This window comes from Saccoglossus kowalevskii, chromosome 2, assembly GCF_978046115.1.
Source record: "Saccoglossus kowalevskii chromosome 2, keSacKowa6.1, whole genome shotgun sequence".
Classification (NCBI taxonomy): domain Eukaryota; kingdom Metazoa; phylum Hemichordata; class Enteropneusta; family Harrimaniidae; genus Saccoglossus; species Saccoglossus kowalevskii.
The window spans coordinates 19,765,553-19,785,038 of NC_140642.1; the positions used below are offsets into that span (position 1 = coordinate 19,765,553).

The window sequence follows — 19,486 nt, forward strand, 5'->3', positions numbered from 1 at the left end:
GTAATACCTCACACTTATAACGTTTGGACACTGATTTGTTGTGACTACTCCCTTGGCGCCATTTCCGAGTGTTCATGTCATTTTCTGTGAACCAGACATTGTTATTCCCTTATCAGCTTGACAAATTTATAAACCAGTCTATAAATTACTTCTGTAATTTATTTTTCCGAGCATTTTTTTTTCTTTTTCAGTTCATGGAGGTTGTATTTGTGGCAATATAAACAGAAAGAAAATAAAGTTAAAAGAAAAAATAAATAGATCACAGCCTGGCAGATGTGAATAGGTGAATATACACAGCGCGTCTTAAATTTCACTTGGAGAGCTGGTCGTAACGCTGCACCTATACTGCATTTCAACGGATAGCTCCCGGAATTACGCGAGCTTATCTTATCGACCTAACCTCGCTAATAAATAATTACTTTTATTTGTTTTTCCGGTGATTAGAAGCGATTTATACGAATTAAGTAAATGTCCACACAAAAGAGCTATGCGTGCCACCCTGATAAAACGAGAGGAAATATGTAAACTGTCAGAGAATTTAAAACTAATAGTCGTCAATATTTTTTTATTTATTTCATATATTATAAAGTCCAGGAAGTTGTATAGGTTATGAAAGAGAAGAGTATGAAAATAGCCAGCAGGTATTGGGAGTTGTATTTTAGCGACATTTGGTCTATTGTCCGAGTGAATAGAATGAAGAGCTGGTTGTATTCTAGTCTGTGTAAAAACTCTTTTCCCTTTCAAAAGTCGCTGACAAAGAGGCCCACTAGTTAGCCCAGGGTCTATTCTAGTGTTAATACGTACACAACGAGTACTCGCTACACTGCACTTCAGCGACTACACCACGCTGTGGGTGTGCTTCGCACTGGAAGCAATTAGCGAACAGCCAATGGGACTGCGGGTCCGTTAATGAAGAGGGTCAGTCTTCGCGATTGGCTAGCCTAAGACACATCAATGTGACTCCAGGCGTTTATATACGACGAATAAGCAGTCTCACAAGTTGCCATATTACTCTTTCAAGTTTTTGCCAAGCGACAGATTACCACTTAGCTATCACTCTGGAGTTCTTTGGAAGCATCGCTGCGCCGTCATTCCCGACCACCGTGCACCCTTCTCTCTACCCCATTATGGCCGACGAACAACGAGTTCCCGAAGAGAGTCAGTCCAAGCGAAAATGCGATGATTTTAGCGCTCTTTACCTGGAGAGCACACGTTCGTTAACTGGTGACACCGGTCCTGGTAAGCTATAATTTTATTTTATCTGTAATTTCTGTAAAAGTCAAGACGGTGTAAAGTAACTTTTTTTTCTTTTTGTCTCGAGGTCCTGTCTTTGATGTATACTAGTAACATATCCGCGTTAAATACATTGCCTATTTCGGATTACTTAATCCAATTTAGAATATAAAAAAAACTAAACTAAACGTTTCGTCATTGTTAGGGGCCTATGCCTGGTGTATAAGTATTGCCACATTCAGTCCCCATTTTTGCCACCGTGAATCAGCAAGTAATAACACAATGATGGCTTATCCAAAGAGTAATCTCCTTAAGTTACACTTGTAATTTCATTTCAACTATGTCCTATTTCAAGTAGCGCAACTATGTTTACTTTACACCAAAATATCTTTTGTTTTCAAGTTCACTGAGTCTTTTCGAAAACAATGCGATATTTCTAGCGTGAAATGTCATCATTCTTTCTCATTATTGAACGTCAGATTGACGGGATCCTAATTTTTGTCTAACACGGTTTCAATCAGCGTTGCACTGAAACAACAAGTTGCCCCGCGAGAGTTTCTCGCTTGCCTTTTTTTTTCTTTCCCGCATAGACTAAATGAAACTTTATCCTACGTTACAGCCCCTGGCAACGAGTACAACTAAATGATCTGGGCTTACTTATTGAAAGTTAATAGTGTTTCTGACATTATCTGACTGTACCCCAGACGCTCTTTGTGTGTGTACTCGGTGCATTTATAAATACCCAGTAGTGAACGATCTATGTGGCGTAACTTACCATAACCCACACCAATGATCATGGCCAAGCCGAGCATGACAAAGATCGATGAACTGAAAGATTCTTTGGAAATTGTTAAATGTTATCGACGAACGGCTTTTACTAAAACATCGCAGCAGATGTATCCAGTATATCCAAAAAAAGTATAACCAAAATCAATTTTTCAATTATTTCATAACATTATTAATAACGGGAGCTCTGTGGCACACGCTGGCCTTGTTTTTTTCCCAAAATAAAGAAACTCGTTTTTATTTAATTATTGCGATTTCCTTGTTAATGCAAATTGTTCAGGTGATTTTTAAATAATACCGTGGAGTTTTTAGGATTGGATGTAAATATGTTACTAAACGTCTGATAGGTCAAATGACGCGCACGTTATATTGTGTATATACGTGCTTCCTAGAATACAACAGCACGAACAGAATCAATGCAATATTTGCGTTAAAGTCTAATAATCGATCGTTTAAAAATAACTTGAATATGAACAATAGATAATTTATATTTATGAATATTGTTCTGTAAACTTGAAGTGATCATCGCTAACAATGCGATGCGATGATTATTCCGACTTACCTGTATACCTGCTTCCGGCAAGTGGTTCATCGGCCGTGTGTCAAATACTCGGCAACCCGCTGGTTCCACGTGCCGCGGATGAGAGAGCATTGTTTAGAATACGGTGTCAATGTGTTTTGTTTACCCAAAACCCCTGCAATAAAAACTAAAGAAACAAAGTGGCTACAGAAGCAAAGTCAAAGCCAATTGTGCGAATCGCGATGTTGACACAAAGTCGGCGAGCTCAATCACGAAAAACACCGTGATCAAATCAACACGTTCGCCACGTCAACGAAATTAAACCAAAATAAACACGTTTTCCTCGTTTTTATTTTAAAATAAACGTCAATATTATAACCGACAACGATGCTAAATCTCTGCTGTTTATGTTTAATTTTGAGAAAAGTTCGTGACGTTTTTCTGGATATTATTTGATGCAACGTTTACCCCGATGTGTTTAGACAAGTGCAATATGCTGGGGTCGTACTAGTAATAGTTTGTCCTTTTTTTAAAACAAAAGGTTGACTTGTGTTTATACATTATTATTATCTCAAATGCTTATTATAGAGCAATTTATAGACAAGCTGACAATATTGAGAGTCAATGTTTCCGCGTCTTACTTGATGGTGTAATGAACACCATAATCTAATATATTGGATGTAATTCAGGAATGAAATCAATGCAGTATTACGTCACATAATTTGTCTCTACTCCGGTGTTATGTGTTTGTTGCTCAAAACTCTTGGCACTGTACTTGATGAACGCTGAATCGCGAACGATATTGCCATTAAGATCGATAGGCTGACAGTGTTAGCGTGAGTGACGGGTCGATTCTCAATAAAATATCCAATGATAATCGTAAAATAACGTGAATAGGCTATTAATTTTCACAAAAGACTATCGGAATTCGTTTTGATGAAAAGTCTGCTCAATGATGACCCCGGCATTACTTTGCCGAGAACACTTCAGTGGTGTTCGTCTTGTGATGATTTCACTTCGTGATGGCGGAGGTCAGTGCCGGCGATTGGCTGACACTTCGTTTGCGTACGTGTGTGTGTGTTTTTTCTTTTCATTCCATAATAGAGAATACACCAACCAAACTGCCTGACTCTCATTCCATATCACTATCCCGCTCTCTAGTGGCATTTTAATGGTAATGAAACTTTGATGTTGTGATTAAAATTTCAAATATTTCAGATTAAATTGTCGTAGATTGGCTGTCAGAGCTAGGCGCTGTTTGGCCCGATTCTCATTATCCACATTTGCATATACGGTTGAGGTAGCGATAGCTCTGTAAAAAGGCCAATTGCCATTTAGGTTCCGTCGACCATCGTGATCGTCGTATATTTAATTGTTCCCGTTTATATCAGTGTATACTAGCGAGGAAGCCATGATGCAGGACACAAGTATGATGAAACCATCCCCATTTAGCGATGTAGGATACACTTCTTACCTGACTTATCAACAACCCGGTAAAAACCCATTTTCTTTTATTAATTCTATCTGGAATATCACTTTTCCAATTTTCCGTCATTTACCTTTCTTGTTTGGAACTGTCTGTTGTCGATTGTCTATACTTGTTCAAATTTCTCGAATGTTTTGATGCGGCCCTATTTCTTTTTTTTAAATGATTTTTTCCCCAAGAATAAGACCTTTTTATTTTATTTTGTTTCGCTCAGTATCGATAACATTATAACAATTTTACAAATACTGTAGTCACTTATCTATTCAAACCTCCGTATATGTATATGTTTCCCTCGCCATTTATCACTCGGTTACCATCCCTCTCATTTTCCTGACAAATATCGACGATTTCGGAGCACTTTTCTCTTTAAAAAAACGACAAGGTGGTCGCAGGTCAGGCTTTTAGCGCTTTTTGGAGACATTTTCTTTCGTTGCTTTTCCCATTCTACTACATGTTTGGGGAATCTAGACACCATTATCGCGCGTAAAGTGCGTGTTCGTATCCATCTCGGGGCCCTGTCGACGGGCACAGCGCATCAAACTTTCATGGCTCTCTTGTGGAATGGCATTGTTTAAATTCTCTTTTAACCTCGCTGTCGGCGCCTATCAATAATCCACAGAAGGTTTATTTTCCACGATCTTCTCTTCTTTTTCTACGATCAATAAACTGAAGAAAAAAACGACAACTTCTTTGGCAAATACTGACAACACTTTCCCTGGCAACAATACGAAAGTCAACATGGCGTGTTTGTTTGTCAGAATGGTACATGCATGACGTTTGTGGAACGTTGACCACGGCCTAATGGATACATCGAGTGAAGTTTGATCTCTTAATGGAGAGGGTGGAATCGTGTGCAATTCCACAGAGAAAATGACTGATGAAATCTACAATATGATAGCCGTATGTCTCGTTTCAAATGCGCTTTTTATACTTTTAGCACAGAGACAGTTGAGTAGGTTTCTCTTCTCTGCTTCAAGTTGTCTTGCGTTTCGTTGCGCAAAGCACTGGACAGATATCACATCGCTATTGAACTGACATTGCGTTATATCCCCTCGAATAACTTCATAAAACTTGCGGTCCCCTTGTAAATACTCTATCTTGTGCGTGCAAACACGGATATGCGCTATAAAGTTTTTTTGACAACATATTTGAGGAAAACACACACGATCTATTAGTAGTTTCAACCCATCTCATCAGTCGCACTTTCAAGAAATAGCGCATATCTTAGTATATGGGCGATGTTATGGTGTTACTTCTCATTAATTATCTGTAATACAGTAAACACAATAAAGGGGGTTTCGATATTCTTATGGGGGTTCTCACATCGGAGCTGCCGCTAGTGAGTTTGTGACCAACCCATCATTTGTTTTCATTACAGGAGATGGCCCGGAAGGAGCATTTAAAAAGTTAAAGCCGAACGACGGCACGGCGCCCAGCGCATCGGCACCTACGGGCAGTGCTGGTTCAGCAACGGGACCGACTCCGACCCATTCCTCTTCAATCAGCGGCAGTTCGGCTGCCACAACGTGCCCGACACCTGCTCGAAGAAGGCATCGTACCACATTCACGCAAGAACAACTACAAGAGTTGGAAGCAGCCTTCGCTAAAAGTCATTATCCAGATATTTACTGTCGCGAAGAGCTAGCCCGAGTCACCAAACTAAACGAAGCACGAATCCAGGTAAATTATTCACCGTATTATTCCACTCTCCTCCCTAAAAACGCATGGCTGTTCTGAAATTAAATTTTCGTATTTTCATAATTATTTGCTCAAAGATTGTGGGAATTCTGACCCGCTCCCGCACCACTCCTCGTTCCATTTTGTTTAAATAAAAAATGGAGATTATGGAAACAACTTTGATAATAGATCGGAGAGCATAATATTTCCCGTTCTACATCACCTTTTATCACTGCGCGGTTTGTACATGTTACTATTTAATATGGAGATTTCTATATTTGTATACAATATGTTTTACATAAATCTTCACAGCAACACAACTAAGACACTTTGAATTTACAATATACTTCTAAGTCTACGATGTGCATGTAAGTGTGATTAGTAAACACACATCCATGATCGAGATTTCGCGTGTTTTTCCTAGATTCGATTACATGCGCCATCTTAACGACGGATGTCGGGAAAATGGCGTTTCAAAATTTAGGTCACGACACTGATTTACTCGAGTTGGGCATGAAATTGTTCTAACAAAATACAAGGCCGTCAATTGCCAGTTCTTGCTCTTTGCGTTTGACTGATGAAGCATGATTGAAATCAACATTTTAGTCTGAATGGTGAGAATATGAAATATGGTCCTCGGCAACGTAATCGACATAATTACAGGTCTAGATCGCCGTAGGTTATTCGTTGCTACTTGCACCCATCATTAAAAGAACAATACAAACATTCCATGTTCCATTTCACTTTCAAAATAAAAATAGACAGATTGCATTTCCGGATAGAATTGCTATAATTAATTAATCGGCGACATTTCCGCGCAGCACATTCCAAATAAAAAGTAAAACTAAAAGTAATGTTTATTTTGGTTACCATTCCACGAACTTATTTTATTATTTAAAAGAAAAAGTGAGAGGCACAAATACGTTGCCGCGGTATTTAATTTAAAACTAACTTAAAGCTGTATATAGTGGATATCCGTTGTCGATGGATGAGTTCAAAGTTAAAGGGCAGCCTGTTTTAGGGGTTGACTTAGTATGAAAGCACTGAGACGACACAGGATACCACTGTCAGATAATGCGTGGCGTTTAAAGAAGAGTCCTTTTATGTGCAGCTACTCCCTCGAGTTATGCTTCAGGTAATGCATTGTACCGGATACAGGCCTGCCACATCACATTCATGTCACTGCATACTCTGCTAGCCGCCCGCCTGTACGATCACGGGACAACTCTTCCCCTATACCCCGTCAAGTGACCCGACTACGAAATAGCCCTCTTATTTCAGGGACAAGTGAAACGATGGAGGTATGGTATCGCTAAGACCCGCAAGTGTGCATCCCTAGGTAGGCCCGACGCTATAGCGGGTGCCGCGTGTTTGCGTGAAATACTCAGTGTGCCGGCGCACAGGGGTTGATGTTATAAGAGGGCGGGCGATAACCATCTCAAACAAGACCGTGAACACAATGCATTAAAAGCAGCGCATTTTAACATGTTACAAAAAGTGGCATTGCAGGTCAGCACCCATGACCGGACAAAAACGAAAAGACGGACACGGTACACGTCCTAGTACACTCTAGGATGCACCACCGTATAAACTTGTAAATGTAGTTGATTTGACGTGGAGTTAAACTGATAAAAAAAGCTCCGTGATTTTAGCAATTGCGCAAACTACACATTAGTTGCAAAGTTTTCATTAGATTAATTTTACGATATACAAATGGAATCTCACTGGACACATTTTAATTTCAGCATTCTACACTCTCAGCGTCTTCTCTAAATTTGTCTTTATTCTCATTGGTATAATCGCCCGAAATATATTTGCTTCACCTTTCCTATATATATATAGCCCACACCATGATCACATAATTATGTTCTGTCATATGCGAAAAAAACAAAAAACTTCATCATGCAAACTTGTTTACCCGATTAATCTCCACGTCTCCGCCTCACATCTTCACTAAACATAGTCAACTACTGCTCCATGGCATTAACAGACGCGGCGTTATCGTCACAATCCTCACGACTTGTGGTGGCAATTAAACTCAAATTACGCAAACATCACTAAATTGCGGTACAATATCACCAGGCGAATGTCAAGACCAATTTCATCGCGTCATGGTAATAGGGGTAAACAGGGAAATGGTTTATTCACCGATGTCAATGGATACGTAATCCGAGAATTTACTTTGATGACAGTGGATATCCTCACTGACACATAAGCCGGTCATTATATGGGGGTATTATTTTCTGATCTAGAAGACGATTAAGACACCACCGTCTTTACTTACTTTTAAGTGTAACACCGATAGTCGTACCCTTGCCTGAGCGAAGCGGATTCGTTACTTATCCTAAGGGACCGGATTATGCGGATTTGTTTCAAGCTTTTAAATTACCATCCTGTGACTTTTACAACTGTCTAGAACTCTCAAGTGAAAAAAAATAGACAAACTACTGACTGCGCGTCCGATTTCCCGGCGACGTATTCGATTGCGCCACGCACGTATCATCGCTAAAATTCTATGCGTTTGAAGACTCGTTGGGAAGCTTATTTTTTAACTTTTGTAGACTTCAAGTTAATAAGCTCTTTTTGTGGCACGTTTTAATGATAAAACTGTAAACATTGCCATGTTACAGGCGGTTCCTGTTTTTCACTTGATTTGCCTAGCTCTATTCGTGTAAAGAAAAAAAAAACATTTCAAATTCACGTAAAAGCCTAAAATTAAACTGAAAACGTGTATAAAATTTAGCCACTGGCCATACTCCCTATGTGCACTGACTTATTATTTCCCGGTACAAAGGTCATATCACTACTGCGGGGAATACAAATAACAAATTTAATATATAGACTCTGATTCGCTGCAGTCTCTAGGCTTAATCACTCGTCAATTATGTCGGCAACTGAACTATTCATTTGAGCGTAAAAATGCGGTTTAATTTTTTACCTGGAAATTTAAATTACGACATTAACCTCTCTTTCGACCCCTCTGTGAATAAAATGGCATGTTAATTTCATTGTAAACAAAATAAATAATCCTATGTGATAATATTTTGACAGTTTTTTCCTAATGCCGGACATACTGGTTTTCTAAATTCCAAGGAGGAAAATCAATAGTTATTTTTTATTAAATAAACCTGTATTTTTTGTAAAAAGTGAGAAAAAAAAATGTTGTTAATACTAGTTTCAACCTGTCACAGATCTTATTTTATTGCACGCGTTTTGTTGGCTGTGAAAGTTTTCAATGAAACAATAATAACAACTTGAAAAGCGATTCTATCACCGGCTAAAATATGGCGTCTCAAGGGGACTGGAATGATCGAGCAAAGAAAATGCATATGAAGTGGTTCTGTGATCTGAGCCGTCACTGAAAGCCTAGCAAATGGCGATGAAAACAATTGAGCCCGCAAAGCCGCCCGTAATGGGGGAACTTTAGCACGGAACAGCTCTAAGAGGCATGGAACACACTAGATAACATCGTGCCAACGCAGCAGCTACGAGGTGGGGGTGATTGGTTGAAACAAGGTCTTCACACTAAACAATTAAGGATATGAAACATCATTCTCAAACAAATAGCAATATGAAGCTTGTAATAACGATGACGGTTATTAAATTCTTATTTATTGAGTGGTATTAACCCGAGGTAGCTCTCTACGGTGTCTCCACGTGTGAATGATCACAGTGAAATGAACATCGTATCGACCACCACGTGATTCGATTGAACGCGGCTTACGTCACGGCTATCATAGTGTGTAGCTATCATTTCAACTTGGCGATACGATCAACTCAACTGTAAACTCTTACAAAATAAAAACAAAATCAGCATTTTATTTCATTCGCGAATACGAGGATTTGCTAGTATACATAATTGCCATTTTTAAGAAAATTAGATTACTGATTGAGATGAAATTGATACGCAATACATTATTTCAGCGCGGGTTGTTCCCTACGGCGACTGTGTTCACATCGACAAAGCGCCGAACTCGCTGACTTACTAACTGGCGGGGTAACTCAGTGCGAAATTACAAGTTGTTTATTTAAGACTTTAAACAGATACAAATTGCACCGCGTCTTCCGAAACTCGTGTTTAAAATCATGAAACGGTGAAGCAACGGACAATATTTTTTTTTTGCGATAACAACGGTTTTTCAAAGCACCCTAAACAAAGTATCAAATTGAGTAGTAATTCTAATCGGGTACAATTTGATTTTATCCTGTTTAAACAATAAGAAGCGATAACATGATTGCCATGATGATAACTGTTTGAAAAACCCGTTAGAAGGATTAAAAACACACACTTGTCGGGACCAATTTGTTTTGTAATGTGGTACGTCTAATAAACAATCCCTTTATCTTTGGCTCACTTCCTCCCGCATTAGTATTTTCAAATATTAAAACGACTCAAATTAAGGAGCGCCGCTCTGCAACGGATTTAACCCCTAACAGGTTGTGGTGATGCGACGTTTCCATGCAGTTGCCCACAAACGGAGCGCACGTGTGAGTGAAAAGCTTCAACTAGCTGTCCATTGTCCGCGATCAATGGAATAGTTTAATGCATTGTCCCAAACACAATGGAACTCAGTTGGATCCCTGCCTGCCATCCACCGCAGAGACCTGCCATTCTTTCTCGTATTGTTCCGCTCCACAATTCATTTGTAATTCGCTAACATACAACGCTAAATACACTTGTATTGGTCAATTCCACCACGAGAACAATAACTACCTTTTTTTTAAAAGCCGAAATCTGTCAACCGTTTCGCGCGAAACATCTCATGGAGCGCCCGTTGCCGGGTTCGGAAAAGAAGACACAAGGTCCCAAAACAAAATTATGTTGAACAGGCTACTTTTAAGACGGAATAACGTTGTTACCTAATTGCAACATTGTGTTACATTTTCCTTAATTCCCCTCACTTTCCAATCTGAGATTAAATAAACTATATCATCGATATCGTCACAGATACCCGTTAAAGAGTCACCTTCTCAAAACCACTGATTGAAATTACATTTGGGAAAAAAATATGAATAGTGGAGGCAATCCCAGGGACTGACATCTTCCTCTTTAATGATTGCTAGTAATTTGATTTAATTCGAATCAATTCCAAGTCAATCGTCCACGCAAGCAGAATATCGAGTGTTTCTAGCCGATAGTTCTTCGTCACGTGTGTTGCCGAGGTACTACCTAAACTAAACTCCCCGCACATCGTATCCTAAATCCGATTACGGTTTGTGGCCCGTCAGATCTACTGCTTCAAGTTCAAATTTAATATTAAAAACCAGAAACAGCATTCAGATATGTAGTATGACAATGCATAAAAATAAAACCACACGAAGTCAGTATTTTTCCGGATTACAAAAAAAAAAAAAAGATAGAACGTGAATTGCACTTTGACCTGACGTAGGGTAAGCCAGATGTGAGACTAATTGGAATGTTGGTTTCGAGGAGATGTACATTGAATTATATTAAAATAACTGACAAGCTTGGTCAGTACGCTGACTTACATCGACATTGTTTTATTTCGTTCTCTAAACAGGAAATGCACTGCTGAACTCTGTCACTCGATCGATTTTCGGGACGATTTTGTTATTTATTGATATATCTAACTTGGACAGATTGTGTTAACACACATAAGCAAATTAAGTTGCTCATTTAAGAATTAAACCAAATACCTAACGTAGAAACGTGTTGAAATGATTCATTGCGGCCCAGTTACCGCGGTCTGTTTTTACGTTGGGGACGCTATACACACACGCTGTTGATTTCCATGACAATATATCCAACTTTGGAGTATCAAGGAAAATGTACAAGGTCAGTGAAGAAAGATTGGGGGACCTTTGCCCCTTCGCTGAATTGCTGCAAAGAATGGGCACATATGTGAGTCAGTATGAACAAGCGAACAAGCCTTAGTCACACTAATTGCGTGCCTGTCACAGATTGAATCGAAGAGGTCTTCATATTGTCATCGTAAATCAAGAGGAAACGAAATACTCATTTTACTCCAAGAAACCACGCAGTTTTTCAATTTTATAAAAACGAGATATTGTCTTTAAACATTAATTGGTATACACTGGTTAAAAGGTCCTTACATATATATCGCAAAGACTGAGTATAAATATATACTACAGAACTAGTAAGCGGTAATCAAAGCTTTCGTGCTATATCGGTATCTGTCAGGTTGAAATACGGTTGTATCAATTTTTGTGCATCAGAAAGTTTTAAATGTGATCTATTCAGAGCGCAATGCGGCGAATGAGACCCACCCCACGAAGAAGTGCAGTGTACAGACCTAATATAGATAAATCAATTGGCCCACTCCATTTCCCTGGACTTACATAGCTTATACAGAGGCTTAGCGAACCTAACCAAATCAACGCCTATAAAATCTATTGCAATTCTTTTGGGCGGAATTAGCAGAATAGGCCGTTTAACCGGGCTCGATAAACGAACTAGCGCTTAATGAATTGGCTTTGCTGGTAAATTAAATAGCGTTACTCGGCGACTCTTCATCATCGGGATACTGATATTGACGGTTTGTGTCGGTTGTTGTCACGACTGACGTGCTTGCTTGTTGCTGTTCCTCCGTTGATGTCGGTAACGATGAGATGTTTGGTCGTACTTGTACTGGTGTCACTGTCTTTGCTTAATATTTGTTTAAGACTTGCTTAATATTCGACATGGGGGCCTTGGGGGATAATTGTAGTATTTTATGACTAATAGTCTGATGAAAGTCTGAATGCAGCTGACGAGGGTGGCACAGCGGTAATTTGAAGGAAAACTGAACAGAGACTAGGTCTATTAGCGAACTGTCAGTCTTCATTTGCCGACTGTATTCTCAAGGGTTTTATCTAAATGTTTCGTCAAAAAATAGCGGGCACGAGTTCGCTAAACTGTGATGTATCGCAGTGGATGGCAAAACACTGGGCTATCGTTTTCACTATGATTATTTCGCTTGCTACCTCCCGCTCACGCGTTTCAGTTCCCGATCCTTTTATTTGCATAATTGAAGGGGAGGGTGCCCCTGATAACGAAGCTTTTAATTCTGACATGTCACCCTTTGTACAGTGTAAATACGGGTCCCCAACGACGACATTTTCAACTCTCTCCCAGACTTTCGGAAGACGGGCTAATGGAGTGTTTTTAAAAAGCTTTTCCGCTTGGTAGTTCGGAGAGTACTGCATATTCCTTTTATACATCTCCTATCCACGACACGTACTGCTGGCTTGGGTATCAATTTGTAACTCTGTACATTTAAAGCGCGGTAGTCGTCGCGCAGCGCGTGTTTGAATTTCATGTAAATAAACAATGTAGTTTACACGCGTTGTATACGTCGCTATGAGTCCCATATCAAACAGGACGCGGCGCGACGACTGCCGCCCTTTAAACTTTTCTCTACTTTTGTTACGCAGCGATTCTGACCCCCAAAAAATCACAAGTCTACCACAGACGCGGTAGACAGTAACCACTTCGTATTCAGTCCGATTATGATCGACCGCGCAAGTTGATTTGATTTTTTTTTCGAATGAGCGACCCCTATACACACCTTCCGCAATCATGAAACTTGTTCGCCAAATGCACTCTATGCGATGTCATTGGAATTGCGGTAGTTGTGCGAAAATATTAACCTTTAGTTACTCTGTTGTTAGATCAATATTATCACTAGAAAAGTTGGAAGCGCATACTAATTCTCTGTACTAAATGACGGATGATGTCAAACTGTGATCGACTCGGACAGTTTGCGATTGTTGAATCGCATCCGCTCTGAAAGATCGACACGCGACATGAGAGGACGTCACCTTCTCTTTCGGTTTTAAGTAACTCATAATAATAAAAACGTGAGAAGCCTCCGACCTTTACTATAAAAAAAGTGGCTAACCTACTTAAAAAATGCAATGACTGAATGTTTAGAAGTGTTCAGGTGCCAGGTCTACGTTGTTAACGTTTTTTTAATACTGAGATTTCGAAAGTGTTAATAGGGCTATGAATGAGGTGCAGTAAGATTCAATTGCTGCTATAATTTAATCAAGAGCAAGTATGTATAAATAATGGCAGGCTGCTCAAAGACTTTTTACACTAGAGTATATAGAGAATAATCTTTCAACTTTACTGACAGCAAGTCGTGACGAAGTTGTAGTCATAGCAGTAGTTTTCTTGATTGAAAGCCGGATACAACCGTCCAAAATGCATAATAATACGTTCCGCCGACTGTATTTACTACTAAGTGTAAATAGTTGATCGCTATGTCGTGTGGCAAAGCAGCGTTGCAAACAAGACTCGGCGAGCGCCCAAATAGCCAAGAACAAAGAGAGCCGTAATGGTGCAAGTCCTGGTCGCTTTGAGACCCGTTTCTTTTGTGTGGCCATCAATAGTTTCCATTAGGCAGACACTACGCTTGGTTCCATACAAAATCTGTTGATTTTCCTTCTTTTTATTAAATACTCCGAAATCTAGTCGAATTGTCCTGATACACCAGGCCGGGTTTCTGTTGATTTTTTTTGTTCAAATCGTATTGCACTGAGTTTTGTTGAGCCTTTAAAATAGCCTGGAAAATCCATGCATTTTTAACAACCCAATAGCGGAATCGACGTTGTGTAAAATTCGAGTGTTTAAAGTTGTGTATAACAAGGGGGATCAGCGTGCGGGAAACAAGGCGACAATTAAAGTACAATGTCGAAATCGACTAAGCATGTGCAGTGTTCATTTCATATTCACTAGTCGCGATTTATCTTATCTTTAATCTAATATCAGTTATTAGTGCTTGTTGTATTACACCATGACAGCCAATTGTGTGTGAACACAGAGACCACTTGTACGTATCAATATCTGTATCCGCACTATCTCATTGTAACAACGTGATAACACAATTGCGTCTTTTATCCATTTGGAATTTACCATTAATGCCATTGAGTTCCTACTGTCAGAAGCGATAGACACTACCGTGTCCGGCATTACCCCTGACATCGTGCCAAAGAGTCATTCGGGCCCTTGTTATTGTATTAATAATAATTACCCGTGTGATTCTGGCGTTAAATATGAATGAGCCAAGGTATACAGTGGACTTGTATCAGTAACTACCGAGCTGCTGATGACATCCGTCACCCGGGAAACAAGACAGAGGGGAAAAAAGAGGAGAATTTATAAGACTTTGACAACCCGATGTTGAGATGTGCCATGTATTCAATGGGGATTTGAGAGTCCAATGTGACAGCGGTTAGGTTCGTGTAACCGTCTTTCTCATCACCATATGCCAGCCCTCGTTTAAATCAAAGTCCTACAATTGTTTGGTCAAAGACAAAAGCTCCAACGCTTCGCATCCTTTTAAAAAAAACAGGTTCTTACATTTTCAGAAGCTCCGAGTTGAGTGAGTGACGATGTTTCTCTTCGATTACTTGTGAACTGTGCGGCGTACCACCACGGGCTTATACATTATTTTGACTCTCGTGACTCATTTTATAAGTTCGCTAAACTATTTCGAATTGCTAAGATAATAGTGAAAATAAATAGCATCACGACGAAAATTTACGCATTACGAATGTTACACGTTTTTCACATTTAAAAAAAAAAAATAATACTGATACGAATTTTTATGGTGAGAAAAACAGTATTAGCGCGTTTCTGTTAGATATTGACATCTACTGGGTGGAAAATATATTCTGAAATATATGAATTTATTTTCTCTAATCCTTGTAAATGTGATTTCATCCGTAAATTTGAAGTTTTCAGCCAAATATGTTTCAACACGTATAATTGGCTGTGTCAACCACACTTTACAATGGGTTTTTACTATTTATCAAAGTCATCAAATAGGATTACTGATTAAGTAGTGTATGTTCGAAGTAGAGAACGGCAAATAACAGTAATCATTGTGGGTCGCGTCCGGGCTAACGGTATGTTGATTGCATCGGCGATATATCGCGCGCGAAACACCGTGAATTGTGCCCCGGTTGTTATGGATCTCGCGCTGTACATCTAATGACGACGCACCAAGCCCCCGCAGGCTTCTAGCTACCACTTTCACGCATGAAAACCTCTCCCAAAATATCTCTGCATTTTTTCTTCTGCCAAATTATCAGCTACATTGCCTCAACACTCATTTCTCCGTTTAAAAGCGTTTCACTCTCTCCTCTCTATCGGCACTTGCATTGAAGATACCATCACTTATGTATACAACATATAATGGCATCTACATTTCAGCGCCATGTGTTTTATTTTTCGAGGAGGCGCCTGAATCTCACAAACTTCAGTCTGTGTCCTGATATTGAAACAGAGATAACTCGTGTGATTGTCAGCTCGTTTTCTCAACTTTAATGTTTCGCAACCGAGTGCGTTTATTGTTCACCTCTATTAATAATAACGCAGCCATTTATTAGATGAATACCAGAACTGTAGGAAATTACATTTTATCGATGGCTTGTGTGATTATTAATAAATAAAAAAAAAACGGCTTGACATATTTCTACGGCTTATTCAGTTGGTTTCTCTGTAAGAAAGGGTAACTTTTTAAAAAGTGAATTAGTCCATGTAATTAGCGTTCGTGATGTAGTGCCGTAAGCCATGCTAAGTTAATACAGAAATTGTCATTGTATTTGCTACTATAATTACAAATGCCATTAAACACATCATACGGTTTCAATTTCTTTTAACTGTGTAATAGTGACATATTTTACGTCACTGTTGTCAAATGATCATTATTACGACAATAACTACGAGACTGGTAATGACATCGGCCATGCATGATTGCGCGCAAGCACCGAGCACAACGAGGGCATCTTATACTCTCGCTCAAGTTTGGATTATTTGTTTCGAATCTGAATTTGCACTGTTGTGTCCAACACAGGATTAACACTTTATATCATTGGAAACTGAATATAACTTCAAATATACTAATCAAATTTTCCCTTTTTCGTTCCAGGTCTGGTTTCAAAATCGACGAGCAAAATACCGCAAACAAGAAAAACAGTTGGCGAAGTCTCTCTCGCCGGTGATTCCGACATGTAACGGAATGATGCGAAATATCTACCAAACTACCTCGTCCCGTGGCTACCAATACCCACATAACGTGAACACAGTCAGTCCCCGTTACCCACAGATGCAATCGGCGTACGCCCCTGTAGCTCAGTTCTCTCCAATGGGACCCACGTCAAACATGGGTATGACAGCCATGAGGAATGACGTCAGTCACGAGGACGAATGGTATAACAAGAGTTTATCTGCTCTGAGAATGAATTCAACAGTCTCATCACATCACCCAAATCTTTCAGCGCAAGTACTTCAGTACCAGACGTAAAAAAATATGAACTCCGTCAACTACGAGAAAAACAAAAGTGACTGTCAATCAAACTCTTCAATGACTTGTTCTATTATTGGAGGCAACCACCCATATATTGTTATGTAAATGAGCCATCTTTTGGCGAGTTCTGACTTTTATATTTCTGTCACGCAATGACTTATTCTGAAGAGTGAACTCATTGGCGTCGTATTAATTATTCATTTCAACACCAAAGGTTTACGCTTAAAAGGAGCTCCATTTTAGCTCACTGTATATACATGTGCCCAATTTCACTGTTAGTTTTATGATGTATAAATTAGAACGCTGTCCTAAAAAAAAATATGTCGATTTTAACTGATGTCATGCGCTGTCGATTTCTTTTAGGTGTACATCATTTTGCACCATGTCATAGGGTAATCGCATGGTTTGGCGGTCCCGGTGTTGATTATACACGTACCTCTTGTCAATTTCACTTATTTCCCTCACAAAATTGATTTATCGGACAGAATGATGTCCAATATCAGTGCAATACGATGTGGTAATGATTTCATTCCAACACAGTGTTGTATCAAAATGAACTGTCATTCTCCCTCGGAATTTGATTTTACAATTTCCATAGTAACCATGGATGTGTATTTGAAATACCACTGATTGCTATTAATTTCGTTTCTAATGAGACACTTTTAGATGATAGGCTTACAGTATTTTTGTGTCTTCTACTACTACTCGTTCTCAACGTTTGTTAGTTTGTTTTTCGTTTCCTTGTGTTTAGTGTGTATGTCAGGTGAAAGTGGTGAGTTATACTTTCACGACATCGCATCATTGACGCTGGTGGTGCACAGCTTTATACTACCTCATGTCAACGTTTAACATCGATTAATCATATTGTTTTGTTTTTTAATTATTATTTATTAATTATTTATTGCATATGATGCTAGAAATATAAACAAGATTGTAGAACGTGTTTTCCCATCTTGGCTGCACACAGCCCAGGTTGACTTTAGTTAGTAAAACAAACACCGGTCAAGGAAGCGAATAACAATTAATAAAAAAAAATCGTCAGTGCAAATTATAGTAACTCATATAACGAAAAAAAATACCATGTGTTTGTTACCTTCCAAGTCTGTCCCTATTTAACACGCGTTGGTTCATGTGTTTGCACGGTGTAATGTAGTAACACACCCACACACATAGAATGTATTTATAAACCTTTGTATAGAAAAAAACAACAACTACTGAATGTTTTATCAATAAAATGACGATATACGACATTTCTTCATGTATAACAAAGCTGTACAGTGTGATTATTTTCTGAGTGCACATAGGCTCCGAATTCCTGTAAATCGTGCAAACATTAGTGTGTTTTAAAACACTTTAAAAATAAGCGAGTTGATCGTGTTTCCACTAAAAATAACTGTTGGTGGTTTGAAGTGGCTCATGCTGCAAATACTAGACTGTTATAGAAATATAATGCGTTTATATCCGTAGTTCTACGCCAAACAACAAGTGGCCACATGCTGTGGGAGGTATTGAACATTTCCACTGTGGTCCTGTTCAGACTTATGCTTGAAAAAAAATGCTGTGATCAAAGGCATTTGCTTCAGTTACCATAAGCAGGACAAACTATACAACACAACAACAAACACGGGATCCGATTATTTCAACGTAGACTTATTAAGATCGGGGTATAAACTAATATGACATAACTTTATCAAGCATGAAGCCATCGGGGAAATATATTGAAGGTTGTCGCTTATAGAGGGCAACTCGGAGTTCTTGCGTCGAAAACTCCGTTACATCACTCTCTGACTGCGATTCGCCGAGGATTCTTTTTATAGAAACGCGCCACCTGACTAGTGGGCCAACTACTAGTTTATACGGGCGAAGAACGGTGAGGTGACCGGGGTACACTCATATCCATCTCTTTGTCTACTGCTATCGATCGATTTTATTCATAACTGGAAATCATTAATAATTCACACCTCTGTATTGATGTTATCAATTCACCAATAAAATGAGTTGGCGTGATTTCATTGTATTCAGTAAACGATATTCCATTACCCCCAAGTAATGTAAATATAAGTTAATATTGCATTTAATAATAATTAATTGTGCACGTTTTGGGCTATGATAATAGACGCATTCGTACAATTACGAGTCGCGACGTCCGCAGTTGCACATACTGCAAATTTGGTTTGTGAAAAAGGATTGTGAAAACGGCTTACCGATTTCTTATTGATATGCAGTCTTTGAATGACATCCATGTGACTTGACGCAAAATAAACCCCTTTTTTCAATCAATACATGCATACGCATCCAATGAAATGCGTAAAAAAAATTCCATTTATACTCCCAGTGGAAATCGTGCAGAGATGCAAAGTGGAACTCATTGGCAACTCTGTACTCATCGCAGCGTGGACAAGTACATCGCAGTCTCTCGTTCAACGGTTTGAATGTCACCGAACAGACAGGCTGAATGTTGTATATGAGCGATCCACTTCAAAGCAAACGAATCGCATCTGTAATATA

The 19,486-nt window shown here is 39.1% G+C and overlaps 1 protein-coding gene across 1 annotated transcript; it reads left to right on the plus strand.

The window, feature by feature from the left end:
• The first annotated feature begins 1,032 nt into the window (after positions 1-1,032).
• On the plus strand, positions 1,033-18,240 carry LOC100313708 (prophet of pit-like transcription factor). The gene is given in 3 exon segments (NM_001168163.1): positions 1,033-1,239; positions 5,404-5,705; positions 16,601-18,240. Coding segments are annotated over 3 exon segments (789 nt in total). The 5' UTR covers positions 1,033-1,127; the 3' UTR covers positions 16,976-18,240.
• Positions 18,241-19,486: the final 1,246 nt, after the last annotated feature.